This window comes from Gadus morhua, chromosome 16 (assembly GCF_902167405.1).
Source record: "Gadus morhua chromosome 16, gadMor3.0, whole genome shotgun sequence".
NCBI lineage: Eukaryota > Metazoa > Chordata > Actinopteri > Gadiformes > Gadidae > Gadus > Gadus morhua.
The window spans coordinates 32337869-32361093 of NC_044063.1; the positions used below are offsets into that span (position 1 = coordinate 32337869).

General features: G+C 42.4%; 1 protein-coding gene across 1 annotated transcript in view; it reads left to right on the forward strand.

Moving 5' to 3' along the window:
• LOC115561754 (TGF-beta receptor type-2-like) overlaps window positions 1–23225 on the forward strand; it is an 86773-nt gene that overhangs the window by 35405 nt on the left and 28143 nt on the right. Inside the window, 2 exon segments of the mRNA XM_030381971.1 lie at window positions 3797–3938; window positions 14702–14829. Coding sequence (XP_030237831.1) covers window positions 3797–3938; window positions 14702–14829 — 270 coding nt within the window.

Genomic DNA, 23225 nt, shown 5'->3' on the forward strand with positions numbered 1-23225 from the left:
ACGCGGGAAGCTGGAGGAACAAAAGATGGCAGACCTGCCTTCAGAACGTCTTGAAATCTGCCCTCCTTTTACATATGTGGGCCTCGATGTATTTGGGCCCTGGTCTGTTACAATCAGACGCACCAGAGGAGGACAGGCAGAGAGCAAGCGTTGGGCCATCATGTTCAGTTGTATGAGTTCCAGAGCTGTTCACATCGAAGTAATCGAATCTATGGACACATCCAGTTGCATAAATGCCCTCAGACGTTTCTTCGCACTCAGAGGCCCAGCTAAACAGCTAAGATCTGATTGCGGCACCAATTTCGTTGGAGCAAGCAAGGAGCTTGGGATGGACAAATCAGTACAAAGGTACCTCAGCGAACAAGGATGTAGCTGGGAATTCAACCCCCCGCACGCCTCTCATATGGGAGGTTCCTGGGAGCGTATGATTGGCTTTGCCAGAAGAATCCTCGACTCAATGCTCCAACAGCAAAACACTCGCTTGACCCATGAAGTGCTTTGCACACTAATGGCGGAAGTCACAGCGATTATGAATGCACGCCCACTCTTACCTGTGTCTACAGATCCCGAGAAACCTTTCATACTTTCTCCGTCCATTATCCTCACACAGAAGTCGGGAGTTACACCTCCTCCTGGAGACTTTTCCGACAAGGATCTGTACACAAAGCAATGGAGACAAGTCCAGGCCCTCGCAAACCATTTCTGGACCCGCTGGAGCCGAGAATACTTACCTTCCTTGCAGCACAGACAGAAGTGGACAGTGCCCCGAAGAAACCTTCAGGTTGGAGATCTGGTTCTGCTCAGGGACAAGCAGGCCGCTCGCAACAACTGGCCTATGGCCAGAGTCAATGCCACATTCCCTGGGAAAGATGGGCATGTAAGGAAGGTCGAAGTGAAAACAACTGACCAAGGCAATGTTAAAACCTTTCTCCGGCCGACTGCAGAGATTGTTCTGCTCCTTCCTGAAGACTGATCTAAAGACAATGTTCAAGACCGGTACAAGTTCTAAGTGACCTCACATAGGTCAGACGGGGAGTGTGTTGTCTCTCCTGGCACTCATTTAATATTCTTACATTGATTTCTTAAATATGTATATGTAAAAACGGATGTGAATAATTACTTTACAGTTAAAATAAGCCAATGTATAAATTCATATTATTTTGCCGTTTTAGGTTTGCGATTATGTCACTTCCGGTTTAGTCACTTCCTGTGACGTCATTTCCTGTTAAAAATCTTACCTCTGTACAAGGAATGGCAGACATGTGCATCTTCTGATTGTAATCCGCTAGCATCCACATGAAAGCATCTAAGAGGCAATGCCGTAAGTTTGTTTAATCAATGCAAGACATGTTTAAGATAATATATTAGAGTGGATTTAGTTAAAAATAATGTTTGATGTGTTGTTAAAAACGTTTTGGTTAGCAATTGTGTACAAACTAAAATCAATGCAATTGGCATCAGAATGTCTTCATACAGTGTTAGACAGTTTATATTATTATTTACAACTATGTACAACATGCTGTTTAGTCAAATGTACATTCAGTATTTTTGTATTCTCTTATTTGCAGTTTTCACCGTTTGTTAATGAGGAATTGTGACAGTAAATGGTCAACCTTACTACGACTCTGTCTTCATTGGCTACGGTTTAACTCAGTGTTAAGTCAGAGTTACAACACACTGCACGAGAACACTACACCCCCCCTTTCCGTTTCCGGCCAACGAGCAATGAGTCTTCCAACAGAAATCAATGGGATTTACAAAATGCTCTAAATGTGCAATAAAACACAATATAAACTGTATTTCGATTACGATGCTTGATTCAACCACTCTATTTATCCTAGACAAACCACAAAGTGGGCTCAATCTTCAAAATACTGGAAAAAAATAATAGCTCACAGCAACATATTGAATAAAATCCCCCTCAAGTCCATCCGTAAGCTTCAACTGGTCCAGAACTCTGCCGCTCGCATCATCACCAGAACCCCCTCCATTAATCACATCACTCCTGTCCTTCAGCAGCTTCAATGGCTCCCGGTCAAAACCCGCATCCATTTCAAGATTCTGCTCCTCACCTTCAAGGCCCTCCACATCCTTGCCCCTCCATACATTTGTGAACTCCTGCACACCAACACACCAGAGATGGAAATTAACTTTTTTGCCCAAAAGCCACTGTGGCAGGTAGATTTAATAATCTACCAGCCACTCATCTTTTTTACCAGCCACTTTTTATACGCTATATATCTTTTTTAATATACGCGTACATTTTATACAATATAATAGTAACAATAGATAAGAAGAGTGTTTTTCATACACATCAGTTGGTGTTACGATGACAAGTTTGGGGATAATTCATCTATACAAAGTATTTTCATTAAAAAACTAATTGACATATTCATAATAAAACAACATGCATGGCTACACCATCATAAGTCAATCGGAACATTTGTTTTTTTATATTTACATGTGACTGGATACAAATGTGTCCACACAGACATGGTAACTAACGTATGATAGTAAGCATTATATGCCCTTAACACTAATATTCTGAAAAAAACACTGCCTCAAAAGGCTATTGGCTTAAGCAATACAAGTAGAGGCATATACTTGAACTTTATACTCTGAACTTTTAAACGTTGCAAACGTGCAAAAACATAATTATATATTTATGTGGCATTCAGTCCAATGCTGAAAATATATCTGTGGCATTCAGTAGGCCAATGCTGTGGTAAAGTGTGTAAAGTATGACCAAGTGTTTCTTTCTGTTCAATAGATAGAACTTTATCAATCCCCTGTAGGACAAATTTGTTAATGTTTGTCCCTATAAAACAATAATGGTAAAATAATAAATACAAAACACGACGGTAACTGAGTAAGTCAAACCGTCCAATCTGAAGGCTCTACTTAACCACTCCCCCTACTCACTTCCACCAATGCAAAGCGAACAGAACTGAGTAGGGGAGAGCCTAGCCTAACTAGTTTGTGAACGACCAAGAGAAATGCAACGCAAATTGAATGTGAACATGTGTGAGGCTTTAATAAAATCTCGGACGATTTTGAAATTCCGCTACACATTTTTTAAAAGTGTGTCAAAAAGAGGGCATGTCCGGGCAAAAGAGGACGGCTGGTTACCCTACGTACGGGAAACCCATTTGATTGTTTTTTATGATTGTTGACTTTATTTTATTTTTTTAAACACTGCCCTTTAAGGTGACCTTGAGTGCTATCAAAGGCGCCCTCAAATAAAATGTATTATTATTATTAAAAAAACTATGACCTAGTTCATTTTTTGGAACTGTGAACCTAGTTCAAAATTTTGAATTATGAACGTTTAACTGAACTAGTTCATTTAAAAATTTTGTGAACTAAACTTTGAACTAGTTCACGTAGAAAGTGAATTTTCCCAAGACTGCGAATTACTAACCATTGAATGATAGCAAGGGGGAAGGGATTAATTCTGTAGGGTGGGAATTATGTTTGGTTTGTTTAAATATTTGTAAAAGTCATTGATGTAACTTTGAAAGAAAGATAATCAACTTTATTGAGATGTAATAGTTCAGCAATCACACTGGATAATACAGAAAGTATTACCACAAGAACTATGAATAAACTTGCATGACCACTAATACTACTGCTACTATGATTGCTTCTACTCGCACGCTGTAGTGAAACTTTAACTCACATGGAACTCGTTTTACATTGATCGAATCCAGATCCTTCTTTGAAAGCCCTATTTTGTCTTGCTAGTTGTGTTAATGATGTTGTGTGTAATCTGATGTGTGACCTTCTTGGGCTTTAGGTGGGGACGGCCCGCTACATGGCCCCAGAGGTGCTGGAGTCCAGGGTCAATCTGGAGGACCTGGAGGCCTTCAAGCAGATGGATGTGTACTCTATGGCCCTGGTGCTATGGGAGATGATCTCCCGCTGCTCCGCCGTCGGAGGTAAAACTATGGGATAAGAATACTGTCATAATTCAAACCATCCTTTATTTTTTTCGAACGCCTGTAAATCTGCGTATGAAAACTTGACGCCTTGTAAAAAAGGTTTTGCAACATTGAAAAAAGAGGGTTAGGGTTAGTGATAGGGTTAGTTAGGGTAAGATTATAGCCTGAAAAATATATCAATATATATCTGCAAACATGATTTTGTGTTCTTATTTTCCTTCTCCATAACTTTCACCAACCGATTCTGTCGTGGCAATTTCCTTTAACAGATATTGCGTCTAGGAAAGATGAGATTTCTAAATGCAAAAAGCACACAACAAATATAACCTAGGTTTAATGCATGAATACATTAGACTCCTCTCTAGCAGAGTGAGTCCAGAATACAGGTTGACAGGCCTTTTTTGGAGTTTCAGATCCTCCCCACTTTGCAATCAAATCAGGTAATGTTTACCCAAGACGCAGAGTTGCCTGTGTTCTCAACAAGCAGAAGAGTGCACAAGAGGATGTCCTATCACTTGTGACCGTTTTACTCAAGTACGAAGGTTAATATCACGATTGATTCTGAGGAAGGCAACCCGCTTTCCAATAGAAAAGGGTTTACATTTAGATGCCACTGAGGAAGGTGGGCCAGCTGACCAGAGCACAAAGGTTAACATTTTGATTGATTCTGGGGAAGGTAGGACAGATGACCAGAGCACAGGGGTTAACATTTTGACGAAATCGCACACTCCAACGGTGAGGTGGCTGACCCAAGCACAAAGGTCAATACGTAGATGGCACTGAGGAAAAGCAGGGTGACAAGACAATACACGGAATGGAAAACAAATCCTATATGACTGAAAGGCAGCAACATATACATTTCTCCATCACAATTTTCAAGTTAAAAAATGTTCACCAGCACATTTGCAGAGTTTCAAATCTGACACTGTTCTTCAAGTGTATTATTTTTGTTACCCGGTTTTGAAACCTTGTAAATAGGGCTCTGCAAACAGATGTTCATGCATTGATAAAAAATTATCGAAAGTGTGAATATTTATTTTGAAAAATGTGTAATGTGTAAATTTACACGATTATATTTTATTCAGAACTGAGTTTTCAGCACTGACTTTTAAGAGATTTGGCCACACAGGGGCAAGTTTACGAGTCATGTGATTATTGACAGTGTTCTGGTGCAGGGCCCCCTTTCCCGAAAGCATCCAGCCTAAGTGGTTCGTGAAGTGCGTCATACAAGCATCGTACAGTTTTCCAACCGTTTCCCGCAAGCATCATTGGTAGCGAACGTCGTGAAAACACTCATAGCTAATGAGGACTCCAGGGCCCCGTTTCCCAAAAGCATCATTAGCCTTAATGGATTGGGAAGTGCGTCGTACAAGCATCATGCAGTTTTCATACCGTTTCCCGAAAGAATCGTTGGTAACGAACGTCGTGAAAATGCTTGTAGCTAACGAGGACTCCAGGGGTACTCGTAGGATGCTAAGAGCATCGTTAGCCTACTATAGCCTCAGTGGCGTCACCAGCGGACATTCCGTGTATTGGATGCATTTTATTAAAACACATCCAATACCACGGAATGTCCAGCTGGCGCAATTTCGCAATACCCCCAAAACAGTGGTTACCGATGATATATTACTCATAGAATACTGTTAGATTTAAACAGCAAAGACGGAGACATGTTAGAAGTCAACAACAACATAATTTTTTGCAGCAAAACCAAAAATACATGCGCAGCCGAAATGTACGATCAAACGCGACGTCACATGGCAACCCTCTCACATATAATAAAAATAAACAAATGATTCCATTGCTCTTGTGTCGGAGGTCGCTTTCGAGCTGCACTTGCTGTCTCCCCTCTGATTTTAATTCACCCATCGTGGTTAAAATGTCCTCACATTGATCAATGACAGAAGACATACTGTACACGAATCATGCTGAGACCAGTGGGTGTCGCAGAATTTCTGCAGGCGTTTTTTGTTGCGATTGTTTGCCATAAAGCACTGTAGGCGCTTCGGTGAGGCTGTGATGAAGTTCATTATTTATTGGACCGTGTCTAGACAGTTACAATCATCCCTGACAGTGCACAATCGCCAAGTTGAGAGCGTGGTTTCTGCAGTGAACGTAGACTGCTGCGGGAAAATGTGCTGCGATGCGTGCCTGAACGCTGTGCGCTTTCCCGCTTACATTGCAAGCACTATCATTAGGCGTTTTTGCACTGCCAATTATGCTGTCGTATGCACACCTTTTTTGCGGCACGGTTCGCGTGTTTACACTGCTCGAGGTATATTGCCTGCTTTAGCTAGCACTCCGATTTACCATCCCGGACCCTAAACACCCTAAACACAAAAGTGACGGCTCCGGGGGGGGGGGGGGGGGGCTCTGTGCTTTCTCTTCCGAGACAACGCAGTGATATGATCATGAGCAGTTCTAACTGGAGAGAAAGTGAAATCCGCGAGCTACTGATCATTTGAGAGGTGAAAGGTTATGCAGTCGCATTAAACAAAGACCTTGAAAGGTGGTGCGATCTACGAGAGAGACGCAGAGGAATTTACCTCATGAGGCTTTTGTCAGGATAAAAAACAAGTGGTCAGCAAAATAAAGAATATGTTGCAGTTTTTGCACTTGTAACTTAATCCCATTTGTAGCCTACACTCAGCAGTGAACTAATTGCATGCGGGTGTCGTCATTCATGAAAAATAAAAACATTTGGGATTATGTAAATTATTCTAAAAAGGTCTAGACTCCGTGCGCAGACCCGCCTTCTCCAGTGAACCAAGAAAGCCTGCGCCGTGACGAACGGGGATTTGACCCTCGGTTTTACCCAGGAAACTTGAGATAAGACACTGAAATCGTCGGGCGTTGAGCATTGCAACGCTTTTATGATCGCAACGCTTTCTAGTCAGCCAGCCAGCCAGAGCCAGTAGCCAGCCGTAGCTAATAGCCAGCAGCCAGCCAGCCGACACCTGCCGGGCGTTGCACCCTTTTATAGAGTGGCAAAGTCACGCCCCTTCCGGTAGAGCCCATGGGACATATGAGATCGAAAAATATGAATGGGTTTCAATGGAGAGAAAGTAATTATTTTCTGGTCCCAGTCTTTATATGCCCTGGATTACACATATGTTGTTTGTGGATTTAAATGACAATTTTTCATGCAAAGAAAACGGAGAGAAGAGAAGTTTGAAAATGTTAGATTTTGTGTGAGGCCGCTTTGTGAACTACAGCTCATCGCTGCTTTCGACGCGAATGATATACGTCACCACCCGCACTTGGAAATCATGTCAATATCTCTGCTCCACTTCACGGCTTTTTTCCAAGGGGAGTGTAAAAGCATCGAAAGAGGTGAAAAATATTATAAGTCTGGCATGTGGAGAGTTTCTGTTATGCCGTTGGGGAGAATGGCCCATTCCCAAAGTAAGCCCTGAGGACTAAGGATTAAGGAAACACAGACTTAATTGATCTCAGGTGCTAAATGAGTGAGTGTGTGAGGCCACATGGGCTCAGATAGGTATATACAGTATGAGATTTGGACAGCACTTCACGAGAGCACATGTTACCGTGGCAACGTTTCATGAACAAAGATACTGCTGACACTTGCCGGTTTAGGTTTTTTTAGTTTTTTTTGTAAATGCAATGAAAACAATCGGCTACAGCAATTTATTGATATTAGAAAATATATTTTTTACTTTTGAATACTTCAGTATAAAGGATGTATTGAATTAGGTGATTATTGGCCTACATATACTAATCATAAGTCAGAACAAGCTACATTTGGCTGAATTCTAAAAGGTATAATTAGTAACATGAAGAGCTCTTTGGGAGCCTCTTGTTGGTGAGATTCTCTAGTGTCTATAGCAGTGGTTTTCAAACTGTGAGGCGCGCCTCCTCTGGGGGGTGCCAGAGTTCTTCAGGGGGGGCGCATCGTGAGAAAAAAATAAACCAGAAAAAGTAACGTAAAAAAAGTAAAAACACAAGACAAAGACGCGCTGTGTTCAAAATCGTTCCCTATTCACTCACTCACTATTCCCTATAAAGTGTTTAGGATATAGTGCACTATATAGGGAACGAACAAACGAGAATTCGGACACTACGCTGAACATTTCAAAACGTAATTTGCGTCAGTAATGCGCCGGGTATTTGTGTGACGCAGACAGATGCGCTCAGCCGCCCACATCATGTAAACAAACCGGGCACCAATGAGGAAAGCTGGAGGTTGTATTGATGTTGAATTGACGTTGATCAAGGTTTTTTTTATTAATTTTGAATGTTACATTTACATGTTAAATCCCAAATAAATTGTTGACATCTCCAAACGAAAGCTGGAGACTCCATCATTAAATTCGTTTAATGATTCGTTTTCATTATTATTCAGCTTCTTCTCCTCCGGAAAAACACGACCACATTGCATTGCGGTATACGGGAGTAACATGTAGGGAACATCGTAAATTCACTCAAATTTTAGGTATTTTAATTCCACTTTATAGTGCGCAAAATTTACCACTGAGAATTCGAACACTACTACAAAATGGCGAGCCCCCATATATAGTGCACTATATCCGTGATAGGGAACGATTTCGAACACAGCTACGCAAACTCATTGCTCCCACTAAAGTTGAGGTGAGCTAAAAAGGAGGCAGATCGACCACAGATTAAGATGTTGAAATGTATTTCAAAAACGTTAAAGATCCCATGCCATGCTATTTATGGATGCTTTAATATAGGTATTAGTGGGCTACAAACACAGTATTCAAAGACGTCCCCGAAATTCAGCCGTGGTGCAGAGTTACAGCCACTCCAAACCAGTCGCACATTGAGCTTCCCCCAAACGCGCTGTTTCGGTGGGCGTGTCAAGGCAGGTCAAGGAGGGGGGTGGGGGTGTGGCCCTGAGCAGCTTGTAGCCACAGTACAATGCGCTCTGGTTACGGTGGGCGTGTCAAGGCAGGTCAAGGAGGGGGGTGGGGGTGTGGCCCTGAGCAGCTTGTAGCCACAGTACCATGCGCTCGCCGCTCTGTTGACGGTGGATGTATCGCAATGGCTCGTAGAAACCCATATTATACATAGATGTCTATATAATATAATATAATATAATGTATGATGTATATTATCACCTGGCCCTGCATGCGCTCTGTTTACGGTGGATGTATCGCAATGGCTCTTATAAACCCATATTATACATAGATATCTATATCATATAATCTATAATATATATTATCACCTGGCCCTGAGCAACTTGTAGCCACGGTACCATGCGCTCTGTTTACGGTGGATGTATCGCAATGGCTCTTAGAAACCCATTTTATACATCTATATCATAATATATATTATCACGGCCAAAAGCTGTGTGAGCCTCCAGACGATCAAACGACCGCGTCTTCTTCAGATTGATGTGGAAGTGGAAGAACCAGAGACGTCGGAGAACCCGACGAAGTCCTTTGCGATTCATTATATCGTCTGCACACAGGTTTTGGCCGTGATAATATGTATTATTTGATATAGTTATCTATGTATTATGATATTATTTAGATGTAGAGCCCCAGGACTGTAACGCTGCTGGAGTTGTTATTAGGATCTAAACATCACGTCGGACTCTCGTCTCTGGTATTTCTACAACGAGACTCGTAGTGGGGGTTATCTCAGCCATGGTTGAGAATGAATTGGGGGAAAGGAACTTTGGCTTTGACTCCCTGAAGTACATGAACCACGACATGGAGGAGAAGGGGATTGTTGGCCGCGAATGTATCCCGCTTGAGCCCTGCTTCCCGCCGCCTCGGCAGCGGTCAGCGCTAATCCCCGCCTCCTGAAGCGGTGGTCCATCGGCAGCGAGGCTCCGGCGGGAGACGACCGCGGTCAACAATCCCTTTCTCCTCCATGTTGTGGTTCATGCCTACTTCAGGGAGTCAAAGCCAATGTTCCTTTCCCCCAATTCATTCTCAACCATGGCTGAGATAACCCCCACTACGAGTCACGTTGTAGAAATACCAGAGACGAGAGTCCGACGTGTTATGCGCCATCACACCAACAGCAGAACGGTTATCCAAATAACAAGGAAGTGTACAACACTTGCGTTACAGTCCTAGAGCTCTATATCTAAATAATATCATATAATACATAGATATCTATATCAAATAATACATATTATCACGGCCAAAAGCTGTGTGCACGTCCAGACGATATAATGAATCACAAAGGACTTCGTCGGGTTCTCCGACGTCTCTGGTTCTTCCACTTCCACATCAATCTGTAGTAGACAGAACCGCGCGCTGCCTGCTGCCTGCTGCCGGCGCAAGGCACCACCGCCCGGCTGCCCGCTGCCGGGCGGTGGTGCTTCGCGGCGGTGGTGCCTCGCGCCGCGGCAACCGGCGGCAGGCAGCATGTCGCAGTTCATGTACTTCGATGTCGTTCTGCCATTGCATTCAAAATTCTGTAACTAGCCTGTTACTACGAACTAAGCAACTACCATACACGTATTAGCATTTAGCACTAGCTCAATCACGACTCCTTCAGAATTCTTGTGGGTGGTTACGAACCAACCAAGTGGGCAGGGCCATGAATAATAGTTTGACAACGCTACGTCACAGTGTCACCTTATCCAGATTGGCTCATTTCTTCTGCCTTTTTCCTTTCATTGCCTATTGCATTCAGCAGACACACTGCATAGATTTCAAACTTACCACAGCTCACAAACTTATTCAGACCTATGTTATTTAACAAACAACAGGAAAAATGTGATTTTAATGGCATGGGCTCTTTAAGCAAAGATAAAGATAAAGATGTTTAAATGTGTTAAGAAATGTGGTTAAAAACGCACAAAGATGTTTAAAATGTTTAAAGAATGTTTCAAATGTTTCAGAAAAATATGATCTGAGATGTTTAAAATATGTGTAAAATAATTAAAAGATCTTTCAAAACACAGGGATTTAGAAAAAAGAATTTGGGGGGGGCTCAGCTGAAATTTGTGCTCTGAGGGGGGGCTCACTCTCTCATACTTTGAAATCCCCTGGTCTATAGCATATAACCTGATTACAGTTGAATTCATTTTTCACAACCTATCAGCTGTTGTTGTGAAGACTAGTCACCGCGCCATTCGTTTCAATGGAAATCGCAACGGCCTATACTTTCAACATAAAGTGTACACATTTGTAATTTGAAATTCGTACCAGCCTTTATACCAGAGATACTATAGGGTCTAGAGCATATAACCGCATTTTCTGATTACAGTTTAATGCATTTTTCACAATTTACCAGAACTCGTTTTGAAGGCAGTGTTAATTTTGGCAGCTATTTTAGATTTAGTCCTGGGCTGCACAGGGTTCTGTTTATGAGAGCCTAAAACACCCATGACCCCCACCATCATTGCTAAATCAAGCCTATTATCTTGCTGATAGTTTAAACATCCAATAATCGCCTACACTCCCCATCCCGCTGCGTTTGGTTAAAGTTGTAATGTTGACGTTTGAGAACGAGAACGAGAGCGGAGCTGAGTCTGAGAACTGTGCATTCCATGATTCGATTCATCGCTACCAGAAACCAGACTGAACGAACGAACGAGGAGTTGAGTCTGACTGACTCAGCTGAGAACCTTGCATTCCATGATTCGATTCACCACTACCGGAAACTCGACTGAACGAACAAACGATTCGCAAACGAGTGATCTTGGCGAACTGACCGACACGAACTGAATCATGGAAACTAAACAATATATCCACCACTAGTCGCGACGCACGTTATTGGTCACTCACGGAGCTTGGCCTTCCTCGCCGCTTGTTATTTTTGTCATTGGCCGATAGGGGTGGGTATTGCCAAAGAAGTCACGATTCGATTCGTATCACGATTCACATGCCACGATGCGATTCTATCACGATGCATCGCGATACTTGAATTATTGCGATGCATTGCGAATTTTCACTGAACACTGTTAAAAAAAAATTAAGCCATTACCAGTGGCTGACTGGCTGTGTATGATCTGGATAGTGTGTTCAATTGATAACTCAAAGCAACTCAATTCATACATAGCTGTATTTATTGAAACGACTATTACTGGATACACTGACAAGAAGTGCTAAGGATCTATAAAACTTAAAATAACAAAATAAGGATAATCAGTGCCGTTTACATGGCCTCAGTGGTCATTTAAACCAATGAAATGAATACATTCAAACATTTCCCCTTTTGGAAGTAGCTGCCATTATAACAACAACATAATTTCATAAACATAAGAGGACAAACTGATGCCACAAAAAGTGAATAGGCTTTATAAAACTATATTAAAAAAAAAATAATAATAATTATTCATTTTTTTAAATTAATAATCGATTCTTGGCGTCAACAATCGATGCAGTAGATCGTGAAAATTAGAATCGCGATGCATCGTCATGACGATTATTTGGCACACCCCTATTGGCCGAGCACTGTCAATCCCGTGTAGCCCGGTCAACGGCACATGTGATTGGACTGTACGTCAGAGAGAAACCAATAGGTTTAGAGAAAAAATTCAGAGTTTCAGAGTGTCAAGAGTTTCAGAATGAATCAGCGACAGAACACTGGCATTAATCACGTGACTCGTAAACTTGCCCCTGAGTGGCCAAATCTCTGAAAAGTCAGTGCTGAAAAGTCAGTTCTGAATAAATACAATTTAATGCTGTAAATTTACACCTTACACGTTTTTCAAAATAAATATTCACCCGTTCAAAAAAAAATTTAGATTTTTTTTTAAACACCTTTTTAAGGAACCCTATTTACAAGGTTTCAGTACGGGAAACAAAATAGTTTGCTGAGAGAACATGGTAAGATTTGAAACTGCAAATGTGCTGGTGAACATTTTGAACTTAGAAAATCTGTTTTTGAAAATTATGAAGAAGGAAAAACAGAACACAAAATAATGTTTGCAGAAACATCTGCATCAGGCTATGGTCTCTTTGATCTCTTTTTTCAATGTTGAAAAAACTTTTTCACAAGGTGTCAAGTTTTCAAACACAGATTTCTAGGCCTTTGAAAAAAAAAAAACTTTTCTTTCTGAACTATCAGTAGAATGTACCTCCAACATGTAAACTACCTCTACAGAGTGCTGTATGATATAACCTATTTACATATTATAACCTGAGGGACTGTCTGGACTGGGGCTGTATGAGGTCTGTCCAGACCTCCTTATAACCTGAGGGTCTGAGTGAGGGGACCTGTACTGTCCAGACGTCCTTATAACCTGAGGGTCTGAGTGAGTGGACCTATACTGTCCAGACGTCCTTATAACCTGTGGGTCTGTCTGTGTGGACCGGGGGTGTATGAGGTTTGTCCAGACCTCATTACACTGGAAAAAGTCTTTCATTGAACCAATTAAAAAAATGTAGGGTAGTGTTTCACATCTATATTACATAACTTGAGCCAATGACAAATATATAGCTTGCCTCAAACAATATTTCCTATGTTCATAAGAACAAAATAATACAACTTGGCACCAAGTATAATTCTATTATTTGAATGAAGTTAACACATTTAAATCGTATAATAATAATAATAATAATAATAATAATAATACATTTAATTTAGAGGCGCCTTTCAAGACACCCAAGGTCACCTATGATATAGGTATGTTAAATCCTAAACAAAAAAATATTGATTCACTCCAACAATTGTTTCTCATTTAAGAAATATCTATCAGAAATAATTTGTTTTATCAAATCAAAAAGATTAAAATGTAATCAAACAATTGTTTCTCATTTAAACATGAACATTTTTAAACATAACATATTTTTGTATACAATATATATTAACAATCTAAATGGCAGAGTTAGGCCTACTCCAGACCTCCCTCCAGACACAGACAGGCTGTCCTAGCTCACAGAACCAGTGAGTCATCGTCACTCTGGTCAAGGCTCTCTACTGCAGGTTCAGCTGTAGGTGCTACCTTGAATGAATAAGCAGCTGATGTTCCAAAAAGCTTCAAAACATGATCAGGCAGCTGGTGCTCAAAGCAAGCATCACCTGACAGCTTTAAACCATATCGGATGTATAGGATGGAGTTTAAGGTCTGCAAGGACATCCGGTTCCTGAGTTTGCTTTTTACCACGAGGACTGAGCTGCCTGTAAGTGCGTTGAGACGGGGGAGGGGCCGCGCAGGCACCCGGTGCTCGTTGTGAAGAGGTAATAGCGATAGTGCTTTCACTTCAAAAAGTCGCCAAAAGTCACCAATAGCAGCTGAAAAAGAAGCTAGATCTGTCGCTTGTCACTGTTTTGAAAAAAGGTCGCCAAAGGGGTCTGAAAAGTAGCTAAATATAGCGACAAAATCGCTAAGTTGGCAACACTGCGGTTTGGTCCAGTAGTCGTAAGCGTCTTTGTATTTAATGCGCATGCGCAGGCTTGTACGTAACCTTGAAATTGTACATTTGTCTAAACAAATATTTCTAAATTGAGCTCCTAATCAAATATAACAGTGTTTTAGGAAGAAAACAAAAAATGTTTATTTGGATTGAATGACAAAATTATTAATCAGTTGAATACACAACCTTAAAATTTTACATTTGTCAAAATGGATATTTCTTAATTGAGCTCCTAATTAAAAATATCTATATTTCACAGTATTTTGAAATAAAAAAAAGTTATTTTAAAAATAAAACAAAAAAAGTGAATTGAATTGAATTACAAAATAATAATCAGATGAAGTACGGCTTAAAAACCTTTTTCCAGTGTATAACCTGAGGGTCTGACTGTGTGGACCTGTGAGGTCCATCCAGACCTCCTTAAAACCTGAGGTTCTGACTGTTTTGACTCTCCAGAGGTGGGGGTCTACCAGCCAGCGTTCGGCTCTAGGGTGTGTGAGCAGCCCTGCATCGACAGCATGAGAGACCTAGTGCTGCGGGACCGAGGACGGCCGGATATTCCCCCAGCATGGACACAACACCAGGTGCTGTCCATCTCTATGAGCGTCTTCTGTACTCAATGGTCTGGGCTGTGTGGCCACAAATGTAAAACCTACTGCTAGAAGCTTCAGCGGCAGTCCGGCGGCTCAGCTCCGGGAGTACAATCCCTTTCTCCTCCATGTCTCATCCTCCGGACTGCCGCCGAAGCTTGGGCGGCAGTCCGGCAGCTCCGGCGGGGGGAGCTCGGGAGCAGTCCGGCAGAGAAAGGGATTGTACTCCCGGGGCTGAGCTGTCGCGCTGCCACCGAGGTCCCGCCGGAGCTGCTCGTCCGCTGGTACACAAAATCTATGCTCTGATTGGAGGGGAGTGAGGAAGTGGGAGGCAATATTCAAGTGTGCCCCCTTCCTACGTAGGAGGGGGCGCCCAAACTGACTCGGTCGTTTGGTAACTGTAGGCGGGGTACTTTCAGAAATGCATATCTCACTCAAATGATGTAGACTTTTTTCAAAGTTTGTATGCGTGTGGGAGCACCAGAGACCCAAAACAACACCCCAAATCCCAGGAAAAGTTTTATACAAGTGTTAAAATATGTCCCCTTTAAGATTTGCTGGTGCTATGGCGAGGTCCGTTTTTTGCACTCAAGTGGTCTGCTGTTTTAATAATAATAATAATAAATAAAATGTATACAGCACTTAATATGGTACTCTAAGACGCTTTACATATTGCCCTATCTAAACTATGTAACAGACTATGTAACAAACAGATATATTAAGACAGACTACGATTAAAAGAAAAACAGAGGTTAAACATTAAGAATAAGTTGGGAGTTAGGTGGTGAAGGCCAGTGTAAAAAGGTATGTTTTGAGTGCAGATTTGAAAGAAGAGAGGGTTGGAGAGACTGATGTGGGAGGGGAGTGAATTCCAAAGAGTGGGGGCGGCAACTGAGAAGGCCCGATCAGCCCAAGTCAGGCGCTTAGTCCGGGGGACTTGTAGCAGGTTGGCAGAGATGGACCTGAGGAATCGGGAGGGGGCGTGGTTATGGAAGAGGTCGGCAAGGTAGGGGGGGGCTAGGCTGTTGAGGGCCTTGTAGGTGATGAGTACGATTTTGAAGTTGATTCAGTGTTTAATTGGAAGCCAATGGAGTTCACGGAGGACAGGTGTGATGTGTTCTCTGGAGCGGGTACCAGTGAGGAGGCGTGCAGCTGAGTTCTGGACACGTTGAAGTTTATTGAGGACTATGGTGGTGGTGCCGTAGAGAAGACCATTGCAGTAGTCAAGCCTGGATGAAATTAAAGCATGGAGGAGTTTCTCAGCAGCGGTAGTTGACAGGTTGGGGCGGAGGCGGGCGATGTTTCGGGGGTGGAAAAAGGCAGTTTTGGTAATATGGTTAACATGGGGGAGGAAGGAGAGAGTGGGGTCCAGGATAACTCCAAGGTCACGGATTTTGGTGGAAGGGTCAATGTTAAGGGTGAAGTTCTGAGTGGAGTGAGTGAGGGTGTCAGGACCAATGATGAGGATTTCGGATTTGTTGGAGTTGAGTTTGAGAAAGCTGTTTTGCATCCAGGTCTTGATGTCAGTCAAACAGTTGTAGAGGGTTGACAGGATGGAAGGACTGATGGTTTTGGAGGGGAGGTAAAGCTGTGTGTCTTCGGCGTAACAGTGGAACCGGAGTCCATGGTGACGAAGGATCTGACCAAGTTGAAGCATGTACAGAATGAAGAGGAGTGGACCAAGCACAGAACCCTGGGGAACAGCGTGGATGAGAGGATTAGTGGCTGATTGACAGTTGTTGATTGCGATGAATTGATGTCTGTCGGAGAAATAGGATCCGAGCCAGGAGAGGGCGGTGCCAGTGATGCAAAGGCGGGAGGTGAGAATGGAGTGATTGATCGTGTCAAAGGCAGCACTGAGGTCAAGGAGGATGAGGATATTGAGGGAGCCAGCGTCAGAGTATTGCAGAAGGTCATTGGCCACTTTGAGGAGTTGAAAGAGTGATGAGTTGTTTGGCCACAACACGTTCCAGGATTTTAGACAGAAAAGGTAGATTGGAGATGGGGCGGTAGTTGTTAGGGGAATCGGGATCCAGGCCAGGTTTCATTAGTACAGGGGTGACTGATGCAAGCTTTAGGGAGGAGGGGACATGGCCGGAGGATATAGAGGAGTTTACAGCGTAGTGATGAGGGTGGAGAGAATGGGGAGACAGGCCTTTAGAAGTGTGGTGGGGAGCGGGTCCAGGTTGCAGGTTGTTGATTTCATGGTTGAGACTATTGAGGAAAGATCAGAGGAGATGATGGTAGCAAATGTGGAGAAGGATTGACCGGTCGTTAGGGGGGGATCCGGTTTGGGAGGTGGGGCGGGGTCGGCGAGGTCAACTGGCTGTAGATTGTGCTGATTTTATCATTGAAGAAGGATAGGAAGTTATTGCATTTTTCAACTGAGAAGGAGTGTGAGATGGTGTCCATTGGCTTGAGGGGTGTGTTAATGGTGTTGAAGAGGGTCCTTGGATTGCTGCTGCCAGACTGGATGATTCCTGAGTAGTAGGAGGAGCGGGCTGAGTTCAGGGAGTCGTTGTATAGCTGGAGGTGTTGTTTGTAAATTTCCTGGTGGACGGTAAGACCTGTTTTGTGGGCAAGCCGTTCCAGTTGGCGTCGTTTGGATTTGAGATGGCGGAGTTCGTCAGTGTACCATGGGGCAGAGTGGGTGAATTGAGGTTGCGGAAAGTGATGGTGCGTTTTTGCTTCTCGTGGGGGGAGGGAGTGCAAGTTTGAAAAGTAATGGCCAGATGGTCGGAGATTTGGAGGTTGTTACTGGCCAGGTGACTGATTGTGATGCCAGTGGAACAGACCAGATCCAGGGTATGGCCTTTGTTATGAGTTGGAAAATCGATGTGTTGGGTGATGTTGAAGAATGAGAGGATTTCCAGAAGTTCGGTTGCGGGTTTGCAGACAGAAGAGTCCACATGAATGCAGGGCTCTCAAGTCTAACACATTCGGCGTGAGACACACGCAATTCAACCCATGCACACACTCACACGCCATACTTCGTATTTCTCACACATAGAAATTACCAGGATAGCGCCCACCAACTTGCGCCGCTATTTAACAGTGGAACAGGTAGAAATCAAATTGGTTCCCCGTACGTAGGGTGACCAGACGTCCTCTTTTGCCCAGATATGCCCTCTTTTTGAATTTCAAAACCGTCCGGGATTTTATTAAAGCCTCACACATGTTCACATTCAATTTGCGTTGCATTCCTCTGGGTCGGTCACACACTAGTTAGGCTACTCCCTCCCCTACTGAATACTGTTCGCTTTGCATTGGTGGAAATGAGTAGGGGGAGTGGTTAAGTAGAGACTTTAGAGTTACCGTCATGTTTTGCATTTATTTTTTTACCATTATTGTTTTATAGGGACAAACATTAACACATTTCTCCTACAGGGGATTGATAAACTTCTATCTATTGAACAGAAAGAAACACTTGGTCATACCTTACACACTTTGCCACAGCATTGGCCTACTGAATGCCACAGATATATTTTAAGCATTTGACTGAATGCCACATAAATATATAATTATGTTTTTGCACGTTTGCAACGTTTAAAAGTTCAGGGAAAAGTATATGCCTCTACTGGTGTTGCTTAAGCCAATAGGCTTTTGAGGCAGTGTTTTTTCTGAATATTAGTGTTAAGGGCCAATAATGCTTACTATCATACATTAGTCACCATGTCTGTGGACACATTTGTGTGCAGTCACATATTAATATCTAATAGACAAAATCTCACTCTGAACTCAGTTCAGAACTTGAGAGGCCTCTGAATGTTGAAATCGCCCAGGAGGAGAACGGATGGAGATATAGCACAGAGCTGGGTAAGGAATGCAGATAGATCAGAGGGAAAGGCAGGGTTGGTCTTAGGGGGATGGTAAATGACTGCAATGACCAGGGGCTTGGGACCAGATAGTTTAAAAGAAAGGGATTTGAATGATGAAGGGGTTGGGATGGATGTTGCACTGGTTTTGATGTCATGGCGATGGGTGATGGCAATTCCATCGCCAGTACGACCATCCAGACGAGGTTTGTCAATGCAAGAGTATCCAGGGGGCGTGGCTTGATTGAGTGAAAAATAGTCCATGGGTTTTTGCCAGGTTTCAGTGAGACAGAGAAAATCTAGTGCTGAATCAGAAATAAATTCACTGAGGAGAAGTCCTTTTTTATTAAGTGAACGGTTGTTGAGAAGTGCACATTTCAGATGAGATGAGTTTTTGTTGGCGACGGGTTGAGGAGCTCTGGGTAGCGGAGCGAGATAAACAGTGCGCACATTGTGGTTGTAATGTTGATGACGTCGCGTCTTTGGTGGGTGCCGATTGGCCCACAGTGAGGAAATGGAATTTCCTGAGCCGGAGTAAACAAATGTCCTCCGACTGCCTCTGTGGACATATCGTGGCCGACGTAAGAGTCAGAGTTCTTTGATGGTGTTGGATATAATGTGTCGGGAAGGAGTGCTTGGTGAAGAGCGTAGTTGGAGGAGTTCAGAGATGGAATACAAGTGTTTAAGCAGGGGACGTTGACGGAGTGCCGGGTTGTTGCAGCCAGCTAGCCGTCGACCCGCTAGCATGCAGTCCACCTGCAATGGCTCACCCGGCAGCCAGCTAATCAATGGCCCAGCGCTGCAGGCAGGTCCAGGACAGCTGACAGCAGTGGCACGGACAGGTAGCATCCAGCTAGTCACCAGCTGGCTAGCTAGCGACCAGTTTCCAGCTAGCCCACTTTCCCATGGGCCAGAGCCGCCAGCAAGTCGCGGGCACAGATGGAGAACGGAGAGGCAAGCGAGGACAGTCCAATCCAAAACCGGACAACAGAAACAGATGTGACTGGAGTGACGGAGGTAGTTAGGTCCGCAGAGTTATTAATTCCCGGGGTGCGATGTTGACAGCTGGAGATCCACGCAGGTAGGTGCCTACTCACTGGTAGAAGGGGAGTATTGTAGTCTGATCCAAGGTCCAGAATGGTTTCAGACAGAAGGTGTTGAATGTATGCAAAATAAAACTAATAAAAGTTAAAAGACTAGTAAGATAAAGAAAATCGCCAAAAAAATAATGTTCAGAATGATGTTCAGAGCGAGAAGCGGCAGCCGGTGAGCAGCGGCGGCCAAAAGGCATCAGCGTCCACCAACTGTCAAGCAACTGTACGACTCCACGCAAAAAACACGTACAAATAAAGAAAACTGGCGCACTTACAATAGCGAAAAGTGACTAGATAAATCTAGTAAACTTAGCTAAACTACTATAGACAAAAAAAAAAAGGAAGTTCAATGCTTTCGTGAAAAATCTTAAAAATACTCAATAAAAACAAGCCAGACAGAGCGGCGTTCGACTCACCAGCGTCCCTGTTACTAGGCAACCTAGTACACTACTAGTACTAGTTTTAACTCTTGTAATTTATGTTAGCCATAGCCACCAAGTAGCCTAACTTATCCACGGTATCTGGAATAATTATGGTGGGGAGTGCATATGTTTTGGTCAGAATGCCTGATGTAGATTGGATGGAATGCGTGTTGAGAACAGCCAGCTCATGATGTGCTACAGCGTTCAGCTGTGCAACAAATATTTTATGCTTTTTCAATCTTGGCGACTTTTGTAGTGCTGTGTGTAGCCACACATTTGCCCCTTCTGAACTTAAACACATAGTTAATTTCCTTTCCTAGCTCCTCGTTGTTTATGTTCGTAGCTCACGTTTTCAACATTAGGTGCATGGAGCAGAACATAGTGGGTCATATGTCCAGTGCTTTTTGAAAACGCTTTCTTCATTTTATTCATTAGTAATTAGCTACAAGGGTATGCCGTCTCCCAGAACCTTTCATTACCTGCACTAAAGAGAAAAAAAGAGTGCATCCTCATTGTACCCAGCACTTCTGAAAATGCACTTCCGACTGCGTCTCTGTCCCCAGCACATTTCTAACCAAACTGACGCCGACCTTATCCACAGTCAGATCCATCTATACATATATATATATATATATATATATATATATATGTGTGTAAGGTTTGTCTCACATATATTAATTTTTACTAAGAAATCACTTAAATTGAATTGTATATGTTTGGGGATAAGCAGCGCAGCAGTCAGGTAGCTATTTAAAGCTAAAATAAACTTGGCATTTTGTTTATTTAGGTAAGGCATTTTATTTTTATAAAGCGTTATAAAAATGTGAATGCACAATAAAGCATTAAAAAAAATTGACGCGGGCATTTTCTATTCCCTCTGGGCCACTAGCGGCGCCATAATTTTGATTCTGGGTGGGCCTCCAGAAAACTGGATGGGCCAGTTAAAATAAGCCAAAGAAAAAAACGGGTTTCCCTTCATTTCCGTTTCAGCGCTTCTCTGCGGCACTGAGGCAGGCCCCCAGGATAGGCGCATACTTCCGCAATCCACCAGTGCTCAGAGGCCAAACCTGGTATTGCAGCTGTTTAAGCTGGCTGTGGACGGGGGTCCGTCATTTCATGTGGCCCAGAAGTAGATATCGCCGTCCACTCCAATACAAGTGGAGAACAGGATTGTGTCTCCGCAAAAAATGTCTGGATATCAATCAAAGGCTCATAATTATATTTCTACCCTGTTCTAAAAAAATGTAAGTTTTTTCTTTTCAAAACGCCTCCTCAAGCGTTTTATTAGCAGTTTATGTTGGGTGGGCAGCTGAAAGGAGTCGTACTGAAACAAACGGCTCCTTGCTATGGACCTATTTTGAAGTGCACGGCTCCATTAACTTCCGAATTAAATTAAATTCCGAATTAACTTCCATTAACTCCATTAACTTCAAAAGTCTGAGATTTGTCCTTTTACTTAACATGAATGGCGTTGAACACGGATATATAACACACATATCATTGAAATAGCTGTAACAGGCACGGACGTATTGATTACCTGAATGATTATGGGAGACCTACGTAATTTTCATAATAGGCCTATCGTTAATTGTCTAATATTAACATTTCAGTTGCGTTGGTAGGTATTTCATTTTCATTTGCTTGTTTAGCTATGTATGACAGGGTTATGGTTAGCTATGTATGACAGTTGACAATGTTGGCGTATTACAATTCATTATTTGGGTAGGCTACTCCAACTTCGTTGCTGGTCGATATGTAAACATTTACTTTTATATAAATTATTGATTGCATTTTTCGCAAATAGTTAGTTGGAAGGAATCTGTTTCTTAAGCAATAACATTGAACTGAATTTTTTTAGGCCTACATACGTTTACTATGTTACTATGGTTTTATATGGAGCAATCTTACATATTTATGAAGTTTCCAGATCAATAAAGTTCTATCTCTTTTTATTTGAACTGCCTGTATGTCCTCTTGATTATAGTATTACAGTGTGTACCTTGGTTATCAGCTATCATAGAATGGTGTCAATGTGGTATTGGCATATATATTCCAGAATTTGAAAAAGGATATGGATATAGAGTGGGTGACTTTATCAGTGTACTCAATCGAGATGGCCACAATAATAACCACTCTCAGATGGGTAGTAGGTACTAAGTTTTATAACAGATAATTCAATACGTGAAGATTTGGTGATAGAGGTAAAGCATCTTCTTTTAAATATTATAAGCCTTGGTTTAGTTATTCAGTTCTGTTGGATTCCAGCCCACCATGGAATATATGGCAATGAAATTGCTGATAAATTAGCTAAAAGATACTAACCTAATTAGAAGAATGTAACCTTATTTATGTATATATTTTTTTTTTATTTATTCATTTCTTTTGTTTGTTTTATTTTGTTTATTTTGTTTCGTTAGTTTGGTTTTTTCTTTGAATTTATTTTTCTGATTTAAAGTATCATTTGCCAACCTCCTTGTCACAAACTCCTGTGTAGTAGTCCAGTAGGTGACGGTATATGGGGAAAAACTATGATCCTCCACTAAACTAGAAGAAGAAGAAGATCTCTGCATCCGGTACGTCACGGACTAGGTCACGTGTCTTGGCCCCATAACGCGGAAGCAAATCGCTCCTGTATGTTACCCTGCGCCACTGAGCAGTTTGTATAGGAATGAATGGGCGGCCATTTTCCAGTCTGTGGTCCATCCTTTATTATGTCCATGCACTGAGGAAAGCGAATCAGTAGCTTACCTGTGTGGCTCTTGTGTCGCTGTCCTAAGCTCAGTGCTGAAGCAGACAAAGACATACACCTTGGCAGTAAGCCTAACTTCATTTAACTCTTTTGAACGTTCAATACACAAAAAGCCTGAAACAGAATTATATCTTTGGAGGGTCTGTTTCTCTCTCGATTTATTTACCCAGCACGGCGGGCAGGGAACTGTCCAAAATTATTTAACAGTTTCATATTAATTCAGAATGACAGAAGAACTGTATGGACATGAAATAACAGCAGCATTGAATGACACAGCTGCTAAACACAAACAGCAGGAAAAAGATCCAAA